We start from the raw sequence: 20681 nt of genomic DNA, 5'->3' as shown, positions 1-20681 counted from the left end.
AGGGTTGCCAATTAACAAAAAAAATGTTTTAAATCTGGAAGCGCTGGTTTTGATTTTTTTTTTATTGTTAAATTACACAAAACTTTGATTCGTTTTATTTTTTAAATCTCTAGCCTCACTCAATTCTCTAAGTTTAATAAAAATCTCACAAGTCAGGGTTGCCAATAAAAAAAAACAATTTTTTATTTTAAAATTTTAACTTTTTAAAAAATTTTAACTCAGAAAAAACACTCTTTTTGGTACAATTTACTTTAATTTTAAGCTTACAAAAGAGAAAAGAGCAAATAGTCATTTGTTTGACCAATAAAAGTTTACCGTCGTTCATTGCTCGGTCATCTAAAACTATAAGTAGATTTAGTGAAATCCTACCGAAATCCAACATTCCAGAAAAATACCTGAACCGATAAATTATAAATGTTAATGCTTTCACAGTTACACGAGTGTTCTTATTTTCTTACACTTCGCCTCCACTTTTTACGGGTTTTTTCCACTTTCATTTTACTTTATGCTTTACTTTTTCCAACAACATGTCGCTCCATAGAAAAATAATAATAAAATGAAAAATATTTTTGTCTGCGGCTCATATATCAAAGGATTGTTTTGCTTTGTTTTTCTTCGTTTTTTTTTGCTCATAGTCTCTCTTAACTACTTCTAGTTAGAAAGAAAAACGAAACAAAAAAACAGTCCTGACACAGCAGTAATAACCAATCTTTTTTGTTTTCATTTCGGATATGGATGTCGTCTGTCTGTTCCCAGAGCGAGCGAAAACAAAGAAGGTCAATATCAACGTCTGCAATCAAACTAGCAATAAATCAAAGTCGGTCCAACAGACAGACAGCAAAAAAAAAACGAGTTCAACAAAACTTTTAACGAGGATCAGAAAAACTGCAGAAATGCCTCGTTAGTCAAAGGAACTAGTTTTGCTTTGTAGTTCTCGGGGAAAAAAATCTAAATGTGGAAATTATGAGCATTCCTGAGAGTCGTTGTTGGGTGTCAAGCACATTTTGTTCTTGCAATTTCTCGCTAAATGACATTAATATGATGGTGCTCGAGAAGAACATGCTGCACCCTCGACTCCCTCGTTCGCTCTCGTAACTTGATGATGTTATCAAACACACATGCACATAAAACACGCTGATAACATCTTACATTATGGGGTTTTTTCATGTACTGCGACGTCTTTTATTTAGTTTTTTTTTATTGTACAATGTCGTAAAAAAATACTGTGAGAGAAACGGAAAGAAACACAATACAAATTTGTGTCGTCATGTCGTAAAATGTCATCTCGACATATGTGATATTAGTCGCAGAAATGGAAAAAAATGTTCCCTATCAAATTAGTGTTCGTTTCTTATCTAATTTTTATGATATGTTCTCCTCCTTGTCTTTTTTTTCTCGCTTTTTGATAAACTGTCTCTTGCAATTTAGATTTTCATCTCTACTTTTTTATCGTTTTTCAGTTCATCGCCAGCCAAGTTTTGTGCTTCCTGGTCTCCGTTGTTGGTTCAGCAATTTTGCTTGATCACTCAACGTTCAATTCGAGCATCGAACCTGTTGTCCATCGCCAGATGATGCATCTCATCATGAACTCTGAATACGAGCCATATTCGACGACACTAAAGCTGGTCCAGGAGAACGTAAGTAAAAAATAATATTTTGAAGATTTTATGATCAAGTGCACTCTCAATTTTCATCAGCTCGAGAGAACTAAATTAGAATTAATAGTATCGCACACAAATAATAATTTTATGGTTGCCTGCCCAGACATAATAACAATGATAATAATGAATTTAAGTGAGCTTACGGTTTTTATGTATGTGTGTGTGTGAAATGATGTCTAGTCATGTTGTTGTCGAACGAGGAGCACTCTAAAATGGATGTTGATAGAAAAAGAGAGTAGAATTAAACAGAGCTGAAAATATTCGATATCAGAATAAAGTTAGAAAAGGATTTTGCAATTTTCGAAAAAGTTTCGAAAACTTGAATTTCGAAAAAAAATTGAATTTAAATTTTCGAAAATAGACTTTTGATGTTAAATTTTCTAGCAAATTTTTAAATTAAAAAATAAATTGTTTTATTTTCGAAGCTATTTTCGAAAATTTTAATTCAAATTTTTTTCGAACTTGAATTTTCAAATTTTCGAATATTTTTTGAATATTGCAAAAACTCTTCGAACTTTATTCTAATATCGAATATTTTCATCTCTATTCAATTTCACTCTGTTTTTCTTTCAACGTCCATTATAAAAAATAATTTTTAAACTACGATAAAAATTCAAAAATCGATCTTCGAATGTCGAATTTATAAAATATATTTAATTTCGAAAGCTATCGAATGTTCGTTAAATTTAAAAATAATTTAAATAAATTTAAACTTTACATCTCTGACAAAACCATTTTGTTTATTTGTCCAATAACCTCTACTCACATCGCAATATTTCCCTGCGAAACGTTAATTGAGTATTTAATGGAGCAGAAGTAACTTTGTTTTCATAACGTGAAAATATCTCGGATTTATGTAAATCTCCTGAACAAATTACTGAAATTGATATATGAAAATTGCCGTTAGCAAGTCCTCCCTCCATTTCTGTCATAAAGCTATATTGCCAACTAAAAATGTAAACATCGATGAAAAAGTTGCTGCGAATTTCTTTAATGCACAAATAGATGAAAAGCAGTATTGTCATTGTTTTAATTTAGTTTGAAATACGAAACGCGAAAATCGTAAAAAAGATAAAATATCCGCTTTTAAATTTGTGTAACGGAATACTTCGACGTGAACAATTTGTATGGTATCGCCAAAGTCGCCGGCATTCATTCAAATTACGTTCATTACTTGCTAATTGTTGGCGTATCTTTGGTATTATTGCAACGCGACGCGACGCGCCCATTCAAAATGCAAATACAATGCAAACAGTTTTTCCACAAATACTAACGAAGATACATTTCAAATGCAATCCAAACAGAAGGAGGTACATGCGAAAAAAAATTAGAAATAAAACTGTCTACACAATTAGAATTTACCCTCATTCAAGTTAATAGTGCCATTATTTCTTGTCGATACTCTCGACGTTTTGCCTCGTGCCATGTTTGCGATGCACTTTTTTTTCGCATTCGATCGCACTCCTGTATGTTACGAAATAAATGTACTTCCATTTATGGCTTACATTTATTTTTAGAGTTCTGTCAAAGTAATTAGAGGAACATAATAACCATCCGTTCGTATGTGTTTGGCCATTAAAATCAGCTTAAAAAACAAAAGCAGAGAACGGCAATAAGTTTATAAGTGCTCAATTTAACAGCAAATATGCAAAATAATGGACATGAATGGATTTTTAGTAGCAAAAATTAGCGGCACTAATCAAGTATGTAACATGGAATGCAAAAATTAATGACAATTTATTTAGTTGAAAATATTTTAGGTACTGAATTATTTGGATTTTAAGAGAGCTCAATTAACATTTTCAAGCCAGAATAAATTGGTTACAAAATAATTTAATATCTCAAACCTACGAATTTTTAGACTTTAAACTTTTAAGCTATATCAAAAATTTTAAAGTCTGTGTTCGAAAAAAAAAATATTTTAAAAATTTCTGTTTTAACTAAAATTTGTTATTCTAAAGTTTTGTAATTTATAAAAAAAAATATTTTTTTTTACAATAATTTCTTTGAAAAAAAAAATTAATTTAAAAAAATTTTCACATAAAATTTAATTTTTTTTAAAATCGTTAAAGAATTTTTGTTACGTGTTAACAACGATCAATGTTAACGGCGCAAGAAAACTAATCATAGGAGTCCGGGTTTAACATTTTTTTCTAAAAATATCAAAATTAATTTCATTCTTCCTTCAACCATCAAGTGGAACCAACGTAGATGAAAAATAGTATAATTCAGTGCTCCCTTCCCAGGTATACCAATTGCCTATTTCTAATAAAAGCCTTGTTCTCATCAATTTTATTTATGAAAAATTTGTAAAAGAATTATTTTTCAAAAATCAATAAACTTGAATATGTATAAAAATTTATTAAAACTTCGAATACTGCATACGATGCTATAAATTTATTCAATTAACTTTTTCTTCATCTCATATTTCATTTTTGTTTCAATATTTCTTGGAACGACAGACAAATAGACAAGCAAAAACTTTTAACCCTAAGACAAATAATAAACGAATGTCTATTTATTCGATTTACTTTTTCTTTTTTATTATACTTGTCTTATCAAAGGCTCTTACCTAGAAAAGTAAAAGAAAAAAAATAATATTGCAGACACAGAAGTGATTTCCGAGGTTTTTACAGACAAAAAGTCTTGCAAGGCAAAAAGAAGTAAAAAGAGATAAATAAAAATCGTAAAGAAAGGAATTGACAGCATCAAAACTTTTTCTATTAGTCAATGTCTTTGTATCATATTTTCTCTCTCTCTCTCATCATTTTACTATAAATATAATCTATAAACAGTTTTTCCTATATATTTTTCTTCCTCTTACCGGCATGCATGTAAGCAAGGTGAATACGGACAAGAAGAAAGTTATCAAGTTATTTGATCATTTTTTTCCTCCTCGTCTTTCCCAGATTCGTTACCGACCGACGAGAAAAGTTATAATAGACATTACTGGTAACTGGTTTCAGATGAAAAAAAAACAGCAAATAAAAAACACAGCAGAAAGAATGAAATTGAAAAATAGTTGGAAATTATTTTCTCGATACACCTTTGTAACAAGAAGTAAAATACAGACATCGAGTTGTTGTTGTTGTTTGTTCGTGAAAAGCGTATTTCAAGCGAAAAATTAAAAAAAATCATATCCTCATGTTTTCATATAGTACAGCAAAAAAAAAAATGAACATATTTCGTTTTAGATTGGATGTTGTGGCGCAGACGGTCCCAATGATTACATGCATTTGCGTCAACCCTTGCCACTGGAATGTCGTGACAGCGTAACAGGTAATGCCTTTTTCAACGGGTGTGTTGACGAATTGATTTGGTATTTGGAAGACAAATCTGTCTGGGTAGCTGTGCTCGGCATGACACTTGCACTCCTTCATGTAAGTTTTTATTTTATATTTTTTCAATTTATTTGTCACACAACTGAAAACTGGCATCAATTTCCGTTTGTTTTTGTCTTGCCTCTTTTCTTCGACAGTCGAACATTCGAAAATTGAACAAATAATTTACAATACGTTTTTATTTATAAATAAAATTTGTTTCCTGTCTCTCCTGCACTTTTGCAAAATTGCATCACGTGTATCGTTTTTCTTGTAAAAAATTGTGAGAAGAGATACAAAATTTATGAAATGTCGGACAATTTCCTACTAACTTTTGCAAAATATTGAATTTCAACGTGATTCATATTTTTCAATCAGACAAACAGGAAATTTGTCTCGTGTCTTTAATTTTCTCGAAAAATATTTTTTGTCATTCATCCGGATAAAAAAAAAATGGGAACATTTTTCATTGTACATGATTATCTTCCACCACCGTTTAATTATAAATTGTTCCCTCAGGTAGCGTTTTTCTTCACGATTTTTAATCTTCTCACACAGTGGGTTACGAAAAAAATTTGCATTTCTTGTTTGAATCCCTTGTGAAAATTTTCTAGATAATTCTGTTTTTTTGCTCAAAAGCGTTAGCAACCGTGAAATAAAATACCAAATATTAACAAAGAAAGCATTTTAATAATAATGAAAAGAAAAAAAGTTGGAAGGAATGAAAGAATGGAAAGAAAAGTGTCTTCGTTTATCTGTCCCTTTTGTGTTCCCCATTTGAATTGCGAGACAACAAATTGGTTAAAATAGTGGTGAGCACAGAACTTGTACGACGGAAAATAATAATTATTAAAATTGTTTTCGATACAGCACCTGCGGCCAATTTATTGCGTGAGATTTTATTCCAAAGATAATTATTGTTATTTTCTGGTGTTTGATATGGAAGAAAAGGAAAGTTTTTTAATTTTCTTTTAGAATAATTCATACCTTTAGATGGAATTTTTTTAAAAAACAAGCGTCATGAGAACTAAGGCTCATTATTTTCAGATGTTTCAATACTCTAACATGACCAGATAAAAATGCTGTAAAAGCAGTTATTTTCGCCCAGTGGCAAATTTGGGCCAACTTGAGACCTTCCCAAGGAGGCATCAGGGGATTTGCCCTATCTTTTAAGCTCAAAATGTACTAAAAATAACCAAAAAGGCCTGACAATTGACAATAATGACAGATTTGCCCCCTAGGTTTCTGAGAGCCCTCTGGGCCTTTCAGAGTTTTCCAAATCCAGAGTCTTAAATTTCTGTTATTTTCTTAAGAAAATGAATTTTGAGTAAATTGAAAAATTGTGGTTCAAAAATCTTAGTATTGAAGAAAATTCTACTAGTAAGATTAAATTTTAATTTTCTTCGATTCTGAGATTTTTGAACCAAAAAAAAAAAAAATAGAACTCATTGAGCTATAAAAATTTAAATTTACTCAGCCTTAATTTTTGTTCCACAAAAACAGAAATTTGAGAAACTGGATTTAGAAAACTTTGAAGTTAATTTCTTAATTTTAGCCTCTGAGGTTCTTAAAAACTGCTCAAATTTCCCACAGGGTAGGGCATTTATTGAAAGTATTTCTTTGAATGAATGATTTATCGCTAAGATTTTCAATAACGGTCAAGATATCAATTTTTTCATAAATTTCCATTATTGCATTTTTTAATAATATATCATTAGCACAGGTTTTTTCCACAATGTCAGAGAATTTTTATGTAATTTACAGCTGAACGTCTTTTTTAACGCGACAGTATAAAAGTTGGAAAATCCTGGAATTTTCATTCAGTATTGCTTTTTTCTTCAACATGTATCAGCCAAAGAAGAAAAATATTTCTAAAACAATTTTAAATAACCTTCGAGATAAATTCAAAGCTTTTAAAGACAAGTTTGGTAAAAAAGAGAAGAATTCTCTCGAAATATCTCCAAAAAGTGACCCCAAACATGTTTACGAGAACTTTTTGGTGCCATTTTTGAAAGTAGAAACAGCATTATGGGGATTCAAAGTATTTGATCCGAACTTCAGGTTCAGTTTTATGTTTGGCGTTTTAGTAACAGATGCTGTTACTTACCCAATAATTAATCTCACCGATATTTATTTGATTTGGGGAAGTGCTTTCACGGACGTTTGCTTTTGCATCTCAACCTGGTGGCTCACATGGCCAACAGTAATGTTGTTCTACGTCGCTTTGGCGAAAAAAGTGGTATTCTGTGAACTTTTGGACATTATTTACGATTTCGGCAACAACTTGGACTGGAAAACTGAGTCACGAGAAATCGAAAAGTACGTAAAACATGCGAATGAATGCAGGAAATTTTTTTGGCTTCTAATGATCGTTTGTACTGGAGGTGGATGTTCCTGCATCATTTCATCTATTGTAGAGTATCTGGTCACTGGTAATGCTACCTTGATGTTTGGATTCTTTATTCCGGGCACAAGCAAAGTACATAATCCAGGATTTTTGATCAACTTTGCCTACCAAGCGATGCAGATTTACTTCACGGTTGTTTCAGTAATGCAAACGACTTTCCACATGTATGTTTTTTTCATGAGCAACGCATTCTTTCAAATTGACAACATGATCATCAAGTTGCAAAAATTGAATGTGCAAATTGAGGCGAAACCAAACCAGGATGGACATGAAAAAACTTTGATTGAAATGATTAAACTTTACAGTCGATATCAGGAATACATTGACAAAATTGAAGATTGTTACAGCGATTTGTTCTTTGTGAATATCGCTTTCTACACCGCCATGAAAGTCTGTATGTTGTTCATTGTCGTGATCAAATTCTGGTTCATTGCATATTATGGCATCGTGATTGTCTTTGGATTCATTTTTGTGCCGTGTGCAGTTGGAACTGTCCTTGAAATTATGAACGAAGCCCTGATCGATGAAGTTTATGCTTGTCCATGGTATTTGTTGACACCGAAGGAACGTAAAACGTTTTTGTTATTTTTGGTTGGCGTTCAAATATGCCCGATGCCAACTTGTGGAAAAATTTTGCCATTGAATGTTGATACTTTTCGCAAAACTTACGCTAAGATTTACACAATTTTGATGTTTTTGCTTGAAACGCAGGCTTAAGTTTTGTACACCATATAATAACCACATCACCATAGTAGAAAGTTGTATTGCAGGAAACAAAATACACTTTGCACTATTTTAACTGCTGAAAAATTAGGCAAAAAAATCAAAATATCAAATAAAAATTACTTTCTGGCAAATGAAAAAGATCAAAAATCTACAATGAAAAATAAATTTGGCACATAGATGTTATGGTCAACCAACACGTGTCAAACAACTTGGTTGGTCCTAGTAACCTTTTTAGTTACAATTATCACCGTAAAAAGAAACAAATTATTTCTTTAGTCGTTCTACGGTCGCAAAACTAGTGACATCAATAAAAAATCAGTTTCAATTTATATTAATTTTGAAAAATCAAATTTCCAAGCAGAAGCGTAGCAAACTAAGTGTTTTGAGGGGGAGGAGGGGGTCACATGGAACAAAAAAGTTTTTTAGTCCCAAATTCTGAAAAATTTCTGGATGGACAAGCTCTATATTTCCATAAAACACTACTCACCTGTTTTCAAGTACCCACAATTGGTGACCTGGATACAAAAAATGCACTTTCGGCAAATAAAAAATTCCTTTTTTGGTAAGCCAATTTTATCATGTAGCAAATAAAAATTACTTTGAACAAGAAATAACCGCTTAAAAACTTAAATTTTCCCTAGTAGCATTTAAAGAATTTTTTTAATGTTAAAAGTCACAATTTAAATGAGAACTCCTCACTTTGAGAGAAACAACAGACATAATAAGACGTATTTCTTTTATTTTCTCAAAATTAGGTACATGAAAAACAGATACTTTGTGACTTCAAATTAAAATTCTAAAATTATTTCTACATTAAATCAGGCTCGATCTTGTATTTTTTGGAATTTTCAACCATCTTTGACATCCCCCAACGTATCCATTTTTTTGACGAATAAAAAATTGTATTTGAGCAAACTTGAAAAAACTTATTCAACAAGTGGATTTCCACTTCCATAATTCCCTCCAAAGATTTTTCCAGCAGGTTTTCCAAGTTTTTGTTAATTTCGAAAAAAACCCCGTAAAAACGTTAAAAGAGTACGGATTTTCAAAGAGGAAATCAAATTTTAAATTAAATTTTATATAATATTCTGAATATATATACTTCAAAAAACTTTTTCTTAATAATTAAAAGGAACACTTCCAAAAAAATTTCTTTCTTTAAATTTTTACGGATTAATCATCGCCGGATGTCGTCAAATTGTCAGATTTTAATAATGTCTTCCTTTAAATTAACTTTTTTCCTCCGCGTTGTTAATTTTGTGGTTGTCTTTTGTGGCGTCATTCATCATAAAATACACCACGCTACCGCAGACACACACACAACAAAAAAGAAAGACAATCAACAAAAATAATAAATGAAAATTAAAATAAATACCGAAAAATATTTCCCACAAAATATTATCTCCGGGGCATAATTAATGAACAGAGCGACATGATACGTCGTCTACTTTAATTTATTTATTTACTTTATCATAAAATTTCTAACAAAATAAATAAATAAAATTAAAAGTCTTAGACAGAAATTACCACGAAGCCACCGAGAGACAGTGAAAAAGAGAAAGAGATAATAAGTTGAAAAATCAAACTCTTTTTTTTTAAATGAAAATAAATTGAAATTAATTGACAGACTTTGGCTAATTAAGATTTATTTTTTGTGTCGACAACGGAACTCTGACTGCAATACGATACGATTTAATTATTGCACGTACTCCACAACGAGGAACGAGGAATAATCCTTTTTTTTCGTGCCATTGTTCAGTTTTTAACTAAAACAAAAGTAGCTAATGTCGAAATGGAAAGAAAAGAAATGAACGAATGGATAGAAAGTGTCAAACATTCTGTGTGGTTTTAATTTTATCCAATGTTGCAGCCACATAACTCAACATTTTTCGACACAAACTTTCATGCGACTTGAGAAATAGGAAATAAAAGACAATTAAATTGAGTAAATTTATCTTAATTTCGAACGAGAGCAAGAGAGAGGCCAGTGCCGACAGAAAAAGGAAAATAAATTAGAGTATGATTGAAATTGACACTTGTGCCATTGTCTCTTTTGTCATTCGAGAGACTGGTGCAACGTAATTCGATAATTGAACAAAACGAATCGAATTACAATGCAATTGATCCGTTTTTTATCGTCCATTTGATGAACTTTTCGAATGAATTTTAATTTCCTATTTGTCAGACAAATTTTAAGGAATGCTGTTATTAAAATTTTACGAACCTAATTTTACATCGTCGTCATGAAATGAAACCTAATAATAAACACGCTTTTTAGCACCCATCAAAAATACCACGACGAACACATTTTTGCATGCCAAGCCTTCCCTTTCCATGACGCCGCCGTCACCTACGTTTGATGAAGAGCGAGAGTAAAAGAGATGAAAAGCTTGTCAATAAATTTTCATTGCCATATAACTTTATTACGATCCCACACGCACACAAACGATGAAAATTATGATGTGAAAATATCAAAATTGCATATTTAACATTATTTCCTTATTTCGTTACCACCTTTTCCATATAAATTTACCTACTAGGAAAATTTCATTAAAAATTCAATCATGCATATTTCGAATACTTCCTACTAAGTACCTACCAACGTCCCCGTTACTGTGTAATATACATTCTTGATGGGGAAACAGTCTAGTTATGGGATTTTTTTCATCGTGCCCAACAACCAGAGGCAGAATCCGTTTTTACCTTTTTATGAGGTCTAAACGTGCTTGTGTGTGCGAGAGTAATATTGAATGTAAATAGCTTAATAATGGGTTATTTTGATGAAAAATTTGGTATGCTCTTGTTTTACTTTTGGTTTCGAAATGATGTGATGGTTGAACTCAATATATATTTTTTAGGTTAGAATTGAATATTTTGTGAGTTTTTTCATATAAATTGAATAAGCTAGAAATCGATCTATTTTATTAATTTTTGATGAAGTGATAATGGATTTTAACTTTGATCCGAGAGAAAAATTTAGAATTTTAAATATTTTTAGATGAAGATTGTTTTTTTATATTTTTCATATAAAATAATTTAATAATAAAAAATGTAATGTTAAAAATTAAGATTAAAAATAAATTTTCAAAGATCATTTTTCAAATTCGTTAAGATAAAAATAAACATCCTTATTTTCCATCCATATTTTGGCGCCATTTTGAAGATCGTACTAAAAATCCCGCCAAATAATGCTAAATGTGTATTTTGAAATATTTTTTTTAAGTTTTAGTTTTTTCAACAATATTTCAAAAAAAAAATAATTATGGCTAATAAGTTAAATTAGTAAAACATCACTAAAGGATTATTTGGCGGGATTTTTAGTATGATCTTTAAAATGGCGCCAAAATATTAAAGATCAATTTCCATTAACAATAAATCATTGAATATGAATAATATTTTGAAAAAAATTAGTAGATTAACTTTTTAAAAAATTTGAACAATTTTTGATCTAATTTTTTTTTTAAATAAGTTAGTTTGGATAGCAAAAAATCCTTTTTAGATTTTTTTTTAATTTTTAATGTAAGTAATTTTTTATTAAAATTCCTATAATTCCTAATTGCCCCAAAAATAACAAAAACAACAGGGTATCTTGCAATTTTCTTAATTTCTCCGATAAAATCATCCATCTTTTGAAAGTAATTTACTGCGAAAAACAAAACAATCCAAACTCATTTCAATCACAGCTGTTGTCTTATCTTCATAACTCACTCTCTCACCAGACAATGTACAAAACAAAAGAAAAACGAAACATATGCAATCAATACAATAAAGCAAGAAGATAACAATTTCGGGTGAATAAACTAATTCTTAGCACAAATGAGGAATAAATGAGTTAAACTTTTACTACTGCTGCTGCTGTTTCTGCTGCTGTGATGGTGATTTGTGTCTTCTCTGGAATTCTATCAAATCAAGCAGAAATGTACGCCCTCTTTCGCACCACTACTATCTTCATTAGGCAGAAATTATAGACACAGAAGGCAGAGAGAGAGACTTTCCAGAAGATTAACGCAATAAATTATACTGAAAATCCCTATTTTATTGAGTAATTTTATTCGAATTAAGTTTCGTTCTGTCTCTATCTTGCGCTTCATCGTCGTCGACTGTTTATTACTTTACTATTATTACCTTTCTTCACGCTGCGGGAAGATATTTGTCGCTGATACGATCGCAACTCGCAACATTATGGGCGCAACAAACGACACTTGACTTCTCCACGGGCAAACAAACTCTAATCCTGTCCTGAACAACAAACTTTATTTATTGGTAATTTACAATTGTTTACTCTTTCTCCTTCTATTGCTCTAGCGACAAAGTAATAAAATCCCAGTCGAAGCAAAATTAATAACAAATTTTTATTGTACTCAATGTACGTGCCAGCAAACAGTCAAGCAACAAACGGAGACAATAAACTAAATTTATTGACATTTTATATTAGAAACGGTTGAACATCATTAGATTTACTACAAAATAAAACGCTAAAAAAAAGAAAAAAATCTCAGAGTAAATAAATAAACACACAAGACATAATGAGAAAAGATAAATCCCGCAGCGACGACAGTTTCGGGAAATTGATGCCACAATTGTCCTAATTCCAAGATAATCCGTCAATTTAATTATTTTATAGGTTATCAATGCCGTACTGGGAATCGTCTTTGTCCAAGCGACAAAACGTGAAGAGGAATTCTTGTATCGCCGTTAAACCATCGACATCTTAATGGAATGGAGCTCTGCTGCATATTTCATCGATAATAATAAGATTTTCATTTACATTTATTATTAAAATTTATTACAATAAAGCTCAGAGGATTTTTTTTTGTTACTATCTTCATTTTCAATTACACGACAAAAAGAAAAGAATAAAAAATTACAACAATGGAGAAACAATATTGATGAATGGAAATTTAAATAAAATTAGAGAGAAAAGAAAAAAATTATGAGAAGAATATTAATTTTAAACTTTTCTTTTATTCTTTTCAATTTTCTTGCATTGTAAAATTTTGCAAGACAATACTTTTTTATTTTTTTTTTATCAAGAAAAAGTAGACTCTGACAGTAGAAAAACTTAAGTTAATATTTAAATAAAAGATGGACTTTTTAATTTTTTTTTGTCTGCGTATCAATATCTATTATTTTATTAAATATAATGATGATAGAAATGATGATAATAAAAAATAAATATGAGAGCCAAGAAATTTATTTATTTTTTGTGATTTCAATTAAAAGTTTAAGGATTTTTGAGAAAATTAACAGGATGGTGAGTAATAATTTATCGTATCATTTTATTCTTTATTAAAAATAATTAAAAATAAAATTAAAAAATAAAATAATATTTGAAAATAAATTAATGATATTTTAGTTTTTTAAGTTTTTAATTGTTTTTAAAATTTTACGAAAATTAAATATTTTTTGTTTTTTTTTTATTAAAGAAAAATATTAGAAATTCTATTTTTTTCCAAAATTGGAAAAAATAATTAATGAAATTAATTTAAATTAATTTTAGTCTTTTAATTTTTTTTTTTTGTAATTTTAAACAAAATCAAAATTTCTAATATTTATCTTTAATTTTTTAAACTTTAATTATTTTTAATCAATATTTAATAACGGTAAAAAATATTTACTTTCTTAAGATACAAAGAACAAAAAATTAAAGTTTGTTAAAATGTTTTTCCAAATTCATTTTGTACTAGTACGTTAATAAAATGTAAAGTAAGTTAATAAAATGGGGCAAAACAGTTAAAAATTTTATTTCATTTAAAAAAAAATCAATTTTGATAAGACTTTGAATATTGCATAAGAATTTTTTGCTTTGATTTTTTACAAATTTTATTTTAAAAAAAATAAATATTTCAAATTTTTTTGATTTTGAAAAAATAGGACTAAAATTGCCAAATAAATTTAATGCCCTCTTATTGAATTAGAACTTAAAATTTTTAATAAAATATTTTCTCGTATTAATTTTTGAAGTGCAGATTTTACTTAAATTCTCATACAATCATACATCAGTTTTAATGAAGAAATTCCTCTTTTTCGTGTCATTTCGAAATAAATCTCGCTCTGTACCAAAATATAATAATGTTCATTTTCTCTCTGAAAAGATAATATTATAATAATAATTATAATGATTTTCGTTATCTCACGTCTGCATTATTCCCATATATATTTCAATGACAGGAGAACAACAACAGACAAAGACTTTTGAAGAAAATTCCAACGAAGAATGGTGATGATGCTGCAGTCGTCATCATCATAGACTTGCCCGAAAAAGTGATCCACAATACACATAATAAAATAAAATAAAATTGCTTTAAGCTTTTAGCAGAAATGTTTCGTTTTCTCTCTTTTTTACACTCGCACACACACAAACACAGACAGAGAAACCGAGACACATCGAGAGTTTTCCTGAAATACCATAACAATAATAAATACAATTTATACGGTTTTCAGTGAAGCCTGGAAAATTTATGCCATGCACTCATGACTCACTTTTAGCATTGCTGCTCGATTCTTATGCAGGCGCACACACACACAAAATATTATTATTATTATGATGATTTTGCAGTGATGCGTTATATTGCTGAATTTATGTGTCTGATGAGTTGCTGTTTGTCGATATATTTGTTTGCTTTTCTTGTTTTTGTGCCGCCGTACGCAAGATGCTTTCTCCGAGTAATAAAATTTTTGGCGAAAGAGGTTTCTAGGTCGTTTCCGGACGCAAAATCGAGAAAATCGATAAAAAATAATCTTGCAAGAAATTTTTGCGGAAAATAAATGAAAGAAAAACACGAAAAAAGTCGCACTGCCCACATTATTACAAACACATATCATCCAATCAAAACAATATAATCGAATTACATGACAATGCTTTCACGCCAGGCAGTTATTTTTGGCGACACAATATCTGCCTAATGCACAACAACGGCGCTAAACACGAGTGTGTGCGAGTATGTCTCCATCCAAAAAAATAACAATATAATAAAGTAATGTATTATCAGAAAGGTTATAATACCATAATTCTCCGTGTTTTCGGCTCGTGTGTCGTTCGTGCTCTAACAAGCTGCCATCTTCCGACGCGTTTTTTTTTTTGGCACAGGGAATAATAATAAAATATTTGCTGGTCGAAAATAAGGCGATCGGGTAATAAATATAAATCAATCGTTTATAATAAATATATATTTCAGCTCCATTTTGGTGGCAATTGGGGAGTAGTAAGAGCCACTCCACTCATCAAGTCCCAACAAATAATCGAAAATGACACACGAGCTCTTGAAAAAAAAAATTATCAGACAGACAATAACAAAGTTTTAAGTGATAGAAGTAAAAACCATTAGCTACCAAATTCACAGAACTCACAAAAAACTTTTTTTTGCGCTTTAATTTATGCATAACCACACGTATAAAGTGATAAAATATAAAATTTTCGTAAAACTTTTGCACTCAGACGTCGTTTTGAATGAACATTGTAACAAACGCGCACAGAAAGCCTCACACACCAAAAAATAGGTGAAAGACACACTCAAATGGCGGGCATTTAAAAATTAGATATTTTTTGTGAATGGAATGAAATGCGAATGTTTTACGGTTATGCTCGCAACCAAAAATTAAGGTTTTGTTTTTGAAGTTGAGGCGTTGTTTTTTTTGTAGTGAAAAGGAGTAGAAAAAACACAGTTGAAAGTTATGGTGGAGGTTGAATGTTGTTTGCATGTTTAATTGAATTTAGAAAGCAAAACGATGAGGTTTGGTACATTTTATGTGAGGTTCGGTGAATGACATTTTTTAGATGTATTTTTGTGATTTTATGAGGATTTGAGAAAAAAATTAAAGCAATATTTTTTTTGCAATGTGTTTCATTATTTATCGTTTTTATTAATTTTTTTCATGAGTTTTCCATGATTTTTTTCGGATTTTTTTAAATTTTACAAAATTTTGAGAATTATTTTTTATTGTCCATTAACTAAAAAAATCAAATTTTTAATTTTCAATTCGTGAAAACTTAAAAATTGCGGATAATTGAAGAAAATTTTAAAATTTTTGACCCATGAAAAATTCTTCGATATAAAAATAAAAATTAAATAAATTTAAAAAAAAAAATAATTAAATTTTATTAAATAAAAAAATAAATTAATAATAAAATTAATTAATTAAAATATAAAAATTGTAAAAATGAATAATAAAATATTTAAATAAAAAAAAAATTAATTTAATTTATTTTTTTAATTAACAAATAAATATTGACAGAACAAGCTCAAAATTGGCTAATGGACCTCGATTTGAATTTGTGATATTTTTGTTATCATTACATACGATGAAAAAAAAATTAATAAATAAAATAAAAATTAATCTGATATTTTTTTAATTTTTGAACTTTTTTAGAATATATTATAAATTTCCGTGAAATTCGAAAGAATAATTCAAAAACCAATAATTTTCTTTTCACGACTCAAATATTTGTCAAAACTTTTCTAAAAAAAATCCCACAAATTCTCCTCAAAAATAGGCAAAAACTCACTCCAGAAAAACAACGAAAAACTCCCAACCAAATGTTTCTGCTACAAAATATTCCCATTACCCCGTCTCCATTGCATCGGAGCATCGTCTTTGGTTTATTATTTGAAATGAAGGCACTTTTCTCAATCATAAAACCTTTTGTGTCATATAAACATGAAACATTTTATTTCTTTTTCGAATAGTTCTTTTTCTCTTCTTCTGTTTTCTACGAAAGAAATAAAAAAAAACAGTGCCACGTTATGCAAGACGAACGAAGACAACTTGCAGTGTGCGAAAACTTTTCTGGCATCACACAAAAAAAACTGAAGACGTACAGAGAAGAAGAAGAAGAGATGGAGGTGTAAGTTGTCGTATCTATAACAACTGAAATGTCGACAGAGGTTACATTATTCGCGACGAACGACGTCGAGAGATGGAAAAAAATTCTTTGGGAAAATATTTTAGCAACTTTACGATACTTTTGTTATTATTTTGTGCTTCATTCATGTCATATATTTTACATTTTTACTACTTTTCGACTAGTTTTCTGATGGTATTTATAACTAGTTTAATGCTTGGAATGGTTCACTTTGCTTCATTTCGAGTCGTAGCTCGTTTGGCGTCGCTCCTCGTCAGTGGTCGTTGTCGTAAATGTTTTGCGGTTGCAAGGCACTTTTGCTGGTGTTGTTACGATAATTGTGTTTATTGGGTCAATTTAAACGGGAATTTATGACTGGCAAGGATTTTGTTTTTCTTTTCTTTTCATCGCAAGTTTTGTTGTGGAAATGGGAGATTTCCTTTAATCAGCAAGTTTATTTTTTTAAAGAAAATTGAATTTTCTTGTAAACTTAAATTTTAAGAAGCTAAAAAAAATTTAGTAGTTTTGACCTCGTGAAACAAGTTTAATATCTCAAAAAATTAAATTTAGACCTCACAAATAATTTCTCTTTTTCTTACTTTTTGTTTAAATTTTTCTATTTTAATTTAATTTTCTTATTTTTTTTATTTTTTTTGTTTTTTTTTTGGTTCTTTAAAAAAGTAAAAAAGTATTTTTTACGTTTTCCTGAATTTTTTCAATGTTGAAAACTCTAAAAAATATTTTTTTAAATAAAAATTAATTATAAACAATGAGAGGCGAAAAAATTATGAAAATGTGAAAAACTGAAAAAAAATTAGCTGATAGCTGACAAAGTTAAAAATAATGAAAATTTTGTAAAAAAATGCAAAAATAAAAGTAGGGGAAAAATTAATTGAACTCACGGTAAATATTGTAATTTTTTTTAAATAATTTAAAAATGAAAATTTAATTTTAGTTTTTTTTTATTATACTTTTTTTAAAATAAAAAAAAATAATACATACTCAGGTATACAAATTTAGAAAATTTATCCACTTTTAACTTGCTTGTTTTAATACTGAAAAAATTTCATTAAAAAAAATTCAATTGAAAAAATTAATTTTAAAATTTACCTAATAAGAAAAAATTAAATTATAAATTAAAAATAAATTAAAAATTAAATTAAAAATTATTTTTTTTAATATTTGAAATTTTTTGAACTTTTCCAATTTATTAATTTTTTGCATTTCCCTTACATTTTATTTAAATCGTCCAAACTTCGACAAAAAATTATTTTTCATATCACAAAAATCCACTTCAGTATATTAACAAGTCAAGGATTTTCCTCTCATTATTCGATTCCCCATAGAGCAAGACCCAAAATCCAATAATCTGACTCACAAACGGACACATTAATTTAATCATCTATTTTATTAGATTTCCAAATCTTTATTTGACATCTCGCCGCACAAACAAACAACCAACCACACACACGACTGCCATAAGTTTCCGTAACATGTTTCATTAATATTAAAACCTCTTTCTCTCCGTGCTCGCCTTTTGTCTCCTTTTTGATAGATTACGACAAAAACGACCGCCAAGCAAGTGACATGTTTCATCATAATTATGAGACACACACGAAGACGAGATTTGGTTGACACTGACTTACTGTCTCTCGTCGTCCACGCACATGCAGAGAGGGAAAAACAAGAATTTTATTAATGATTTTATTAGGTCAGTGTTCTTTTTCTTCCTTGCTTCGTTCTGGGTTTTGCTCTATCATTAACATACAAAATTGTCGGCGTGGAGATTTTTAATGTGTAGTAAGTTGTTGTTGTTGTAATAAAAGTTTTGTTCATTTTCCCCAATGGACGGCATAATAAATGGGACTCAGATAAAGAGATTATTATTAAAATAATAGTGCGCTTGAAAATTTTTCGTTTTTCATCTCTTTCAAAGTTGATACAAAATTCGCCTTTAGTTTTATTAATATTCACCCCTCCCTTTGTACTTTTTTCTCACCCCTGTGATAATTTGACTGCTGTTGAATAAAAATATAGGGCACGTGTCATTGCATTCGCTTGCATGTTACAACAACTTTATTAAGACAAATGTTTGATAAGAGTCGAAGCACAAGTGCAACATTTTCCCCGGATTTTCGACTGCGGCACGTTCATGACGGCCTGGTATTGTAAGAATTCGTGGGTGGAAAATTTTGTGTTTTTCGTGTGTTTGTTGGTTGTGTTTGTGTGCAAAAAGACGTTTTTGTTCCAAAAAGAAATTTCCAAAAGACTTCAAAAGTCCAGAAATTTTTTTTTCATCATAGCGGCGAAATTTTCATGCGAGCCGAGATCTTTCAACTTTCGCTTTATTATGTGTTGCCGTTCGCAGCGGAGAGTTATCCTCCGTCTAAAAGGGTAGTTTGTGGGGTTCATTACTGAAATGGGAAAGCGCATGCCTGATGTGAAAATGAACACTTTTCACGAAGTTGATTTCTTTGTGTGAGTGTTTGTCGGTATTTTTGGGAGCATTATTATCGTTACAAGGAGTCAATTGTGTGTGCAAAAAAAAAACTATAAAAAAAGAGAGAGTAGAAAGCAGGCTGTTAGCGAAAAAGGCGGTTGAATGAATTTGAATGTTGATTCGAGGAATTACATATTTTTTATTTTATTGAGATTTTTTAAAGATTTTTTGCTACTTTAATTTTTTTTATAAATTTTAGAAGTAATAGAAGCAAAAAAATAATTTTTTAATGAAAATTTATATAAGCAAAAAATTTATTTTTATGGGCTTTGAGTTAATTTTTTTTTTTTAAATTGAAAATTTTTACAGTTAAATTTGTTTTTTTTTTAAATTTTTTTGTCAAATTAAAAATTTTTAAATCAGTTAAAATTGTAAATTTAACTTTTAAAAATTAAAATTTTTTACCAAAAATTAAAAATTTATTATAATATTAAAAAATTAATAAAAATAAATAAAATTTTAACTTAGAAGAAAATGAACTAAAAATTCAAATAATTTATTAATAAATAATTAATATTAATTAATTAAAGTAGAATAATTTTTATCACAATTAAAAATCTTAAAATAATTTTTAGTAATTTTAGTAATTTTAGAAATTTTTAGTAATTTTTAAAAATTTCAAAATTTTTATTAATTATATAATTTTAGACAAAAGCGTCGAAATTTAATTGATTTTTATTAAAACTAATGTTCATATAAAAAATTCTAAATGAAAAAAAAATATATCAAATAAAAAAATATTGTAAAAAATTCTTAAGAATTTTTCTAAACTAATTTTTTCAATTTTTTCTAATTTTTTCGTAACAATTTTTTCAAACTCGAATAAATTAATTTATGACCAAATAAGCATGCTTTTTTAATTTACATAATTTTTATTATTTAAAACCAGTTTTAAATTGTTAAAATTCTCAAAAATCCCAGTTTTACGTTATATTCCAACAAGAATTTCCTTTTTTCATGCAACATCGTTGCAACATTTTCTGATAAGAATTCATCTCTCCCTTTATTTCTCTCACAAATTACATCGCCAGCCGTTCTCTCGCTACTTCTTGCATATCCATAACGTACCACAACACCATATATGGCCCATACCCGTCCGTAGCGTAAAAACAAAAACAACACTCACACAAGCACACAAGTCCATTTGATACCATCAACATCATCATCATCGCATCGTTGCCGAACCGAAGGCACAAAAAAAAGAACATTTCTCCCCCAATATTTG

General features: G+C 29.1%; 1 protein-coding gene across 1 annotated transcript in view; it reads left to right on the top strand.

The window, feature by feature from the left end:
• The window catches only part of LOC134837020 (tetraspanin-2A), a 38139-nt gene extending 25206 nt beyond the window's left edge, over positions 1 to 12933 (top strand). Inside the window, exons 3-5 of the mRNA XM_063852328.1 lie at positions 1461 to 1637; positions 4856 to 5041; positions 12739 to 12933. Coding sequence (XP_063708398.1) covers positions 1461 to 1637; positions 4856 to 5041; positions 12739 to 12813 — 438 coding nt within the window. The 3' untranslated portion in view covers positions 12814 to 12933. The remainder of the gene's footprint in view (positions 1 to 1460; positions 1638 to 4855; positions 5042 to 12738) is intronic.
• Positions 12934 to 20681: the final 7748 nt, after the last annotated feature.

This window comes from Culicoides brevitarsis, chromosome 1 (assembly GCF_036172545.1).
Source record: "Culicoides brevitarsis isolate CSIRO-B50_1 chromosome 1, AGI_CSIRO_Cbre_v1, whole genome shotgun sequence".
Taxonomy (NCBI): Eukaryota; Metazoa; Arthropoda; class Insecta; order Diptera; family Ceratopogonidae; genus Culicoides; species Culicoides brevitarsis.
Note: the sequence above shows the minus strand (reverse complement) of the source record. Positions and strands in the feature narration are given on the sequence as shown.